The sequence below is a fragment of the Pistacia vera genome, unplaced genomic scaffold, assembly GCF_008641045.1.
Source record: "Pistacia vera cultivar Batoury unplaced genomic scaffold, PisVer_v2 Contig211, whole genome shotgun sequence".
Taxonomy (NCBI): Eukaryota; Viridiplantae; Streptophyta; class Magnoliopsida; order Sapindales; family Anacardiaceae; genus Pistacia; species Pistacia vera.
The window spans coordinates 718778-721967 of NW_022196015.1; the positions used below are offsets into that span (position 1 = coordinate 718778).

Consider the following 3190-nt stretch of genomic DNA (forward strand, 5'->3'; position numbering starts at 1 on the left):
TTAAAAAGTTAGGGAAAATGATAATTTTTAAAATTAATTTAAATATAATCTTTTTGTCAATTTTGAGCCTTTGAGGTTTGCAAAGACATTGAGTAGTGCTCGATTAACACCTGTCTAAGTTGTTTTGAATAATTTGCTGGGCCTGATATAATAGCCCACCAGATCGATACTACTGTAGTTCAGTGTGCCAAGTGTCAAATGCAGGACCATCAAAACTCCCACAACTCAACTTCAACTACCGAAACACTCCATCCCTTCCTTTCTGTAACGGATAAACCTTCGTGTCCATGGCGTCCACCAACATTCTCTCACCCACCAGCTCCACCTCCACCTCCACCTCCACCGCTACGTCCTCCACCACCCATCAGTCACTCTATCTCTCCTCCAAACTCCCCTTCCCTTCCTTCTCTGCATTTCCCCACAACAGACCGATCACCAAGCTCCACGTCTCCTCTCCACCTAACAAAACGCCCATCACCACCACCACCACCACCACCACCACCACCAAGAAACCCAATCAAGAAACCATCTTTTTCGATGGTGGAGCTCACTACGGTGACCTTGTAGCAAACTTGCTTCTGGGTTTCACTCTATTTTGGTTACCATTAACTTTAGCTGCAGTTTCAAGAGCTTTCTACTTAAGATACAGGTTCACCAACCTGCGAGTAACGGTTATTTCTGGATTCACAGGTGAAGACAGGAGTGATTTCTCATACAAAGTGATTAAGGATGTGCAGGTGGTGCCGAGGTTTATTGGTGAGTGGGGTGATGTTATCATTACTTTGAAGGATGATACAAAGGTTGACCTCAGGAGTGTGCCTAGATTCAGAGAGATTGCAAAGTATTGTCTCTCCATGGCTGAGAAACCTGCCGTTTTGAAAGAAACCGATCCTAAAGGTTTTTAAGAGTTTGATGCATATACTTCTTTTTTTTAATAAAAAAATTTCTTAAAGAGTTTGTAAAAGTTTTGTTTGGGGTAATTTGGTGGAACGATGGAATTAATAATATTTAATAGAACTTGTGACTGTAAAAAGTTTCTTGTTCGCTTGTTTATTTTAGTTTTGAGTTCATTTCATTTTTTGCAGTGTCTCTGATTTCTTGAAGAATGAACTATCTGTTACTGAAGGTGATTTTGGCTATTGATTGTAAAATGTTGTTGGTTGATGCATGTGCTTATAAGTTACAAACTTACCTCTGAGGTGGATTGCAATGGTGGAACAAATTTATTAGTGTTTCATATGCGCAATTCAGAACTTCCACCAAAAATGATGGAAAAAAAAAAAGATACATGAGATAAAGAGTATACAATCATCATCAATTGAGAGTTCTTTCAGTGATAACATTTTGATTCCAAGCTATCCGATGGTGTAGACTGAAAGTATAAAGAACTGAACTAGTTCCCCAACAGATCAAATATTTCAGTTTGCAATCATGTAATTATGAAATTCTTTTTCTGTGAATTGATTTATTTTATAGATTGTGCAACTGAAGTTGATAGAAGGAGATTTTGTTTTTCCTAATTTATGGAGCAGAATCCACCATTGCTAGTTTTACTTGAGTTTAGGTGTATATAATTTCACTGCTATTCAGTGATGGATGGGTAGAACCTAATGAATAGGTTGTTGTCCTACGCTACTGTGCTGATGTTGTCATCCCATAAGCACTCCAGTGGTCATAGGGGACTTTTCTCTTAATAAAATTTAATTGGTTTTAGCTCTTTACATATTTTGAATTTATTGATAGTGGAGACAGTGACCATTTGGAAATTAGCTTGTAGATTGCTCCTTGCTGGAAAATTATGTATAATACCAAATCATATGTGCAATAAGATACAGACTTATGGCTTTTAATTAGTTCATTTGTTTCTTAGAATTTTGTTTGCTTGATTATGTGGGTGTAAAGTAAAGGAACCACTGAGGCAGCAGGTAAAAGATATACAAGTACAAATACGAAGGATAACTGTGGGTTTGTTAAAGCATTGTGAAATGAAAGATACCTTACATCTTTTTCTACCAACAGAGATAACCTTTAGGAGTCAAAGGCAGAGCCTTCTTCATGTCACTGGGTTGCAAAATAATTCTGTAAGTTTATACCAGTTTTTGACTGCATTCAAAACCCCATCTAGGTAGCAGAAAATGCAGGAAGGCAAGAGAATGTTAGTGAAGAAGATGTACAGTTGGACTTTTACTCATCAGTGATGGCGCGCCACAGAGCGGACTATCATACTTGGGCCGGCCCATTTAGGACATGAATGGTTTGTGCTGTGCTTGGGCTTAACTATGAATAGGCCGCATATTTTATTTTTGCCCAAAAATTAAAAATGTGTTCAATTAAATAGAGTAATGATATATGTAATGTTTAACAAAATGAATGAATATATGGTTAGAAGTAGAAATAAAAAGATATTCAATAACAATGTGAATGAAAAGTGAAGGATTAGTAATGGGTTTGAATTAGACCTTGAAAATCAAGTAAGCGTGTTGAATTTAGAGCTAGTCCTTAGAAAATGGAACCACTAAGGCTATTTGTAATTGTGTGTTGATTCTGCTTTTTCAGCAGCTCATTTCTCTCACTCTGGTTCCTTTTATGGTGGGATAGGGATATTGAATTAACGTTAGTGGAGAATAGGATCCACTGGGATCTCAAAATGTATGAACCAACTTTCCTCCATTCCAGCACAGTGGTCAACAAAACATCAGTCATGTTTGGCTTATTATTTTTATCCCTATTCCCAATCCTATTCTCCAAATAATGTTTAGCACATTATTCCAGAAATATTACCCTATTTTTTTAATTACTTTTAGACCCCATAAGGTTATTAATTTCATCAAATACACCTTGAAAAAAAGTTTAAAAATTATTAAAAAAACCCGCGACCCATACTTGCCGATTCCAGCAACCACCGTCGGTGGTAGCCAGAATCTATACAACGGCCTACCTGACGACCATAAATGGCCGAAAGTTCACCGATCTGGCCGTGAACGCGGCCAAATCTTGGTCATCGTTGACCAAAAACGACGGCCAAATCTTTGGCCGTCGTTTTGGCCTTTTTCGTCATCGCGACCACGGCAGGCCTTAGATCTGGCCTTTTCCGGTCAGATCCGTGGTGGATCTGGCCGGAAAAGGCTAACGACGGTTATGACACATATCCGACCGGTCTGGTGTCGAACGCAATTTTCGGTCAGATCCG

At 38.4% G+C, this 3190-nt stretch overlaps 1 protein-coding gene across 1 annotated transcript; it reads left to right on the forward strand.

Moving 5' to 3' along the window:
• The first annotated feature begins 221 nt into the window (after positions 1-221).
• LOC116129410 lies at positions 222-934 on the forward strand. Its single transcript, XM_031415153.1, has one exon. It carries the CDS (start codon positions 288-290, stop codon positions 903-905), a length of 618 nt encoding a protein of 205 aa, XP_031271013.1. The 5' UTR covers positions 222-287; the 3' UTR covers positions 906-934.
• Positions 935-3190: the final 2256 nt, after the last annotated feature.

Excerpts from the sequence above, each read along its gene's own strand:
- LOC116129410 (XM_031415153.1), top strand. The coding sequence starts at position 288 with ATGGCGTCCACCAACATTCTCTCACCCACCAGCTCCACCTCCACCTCC.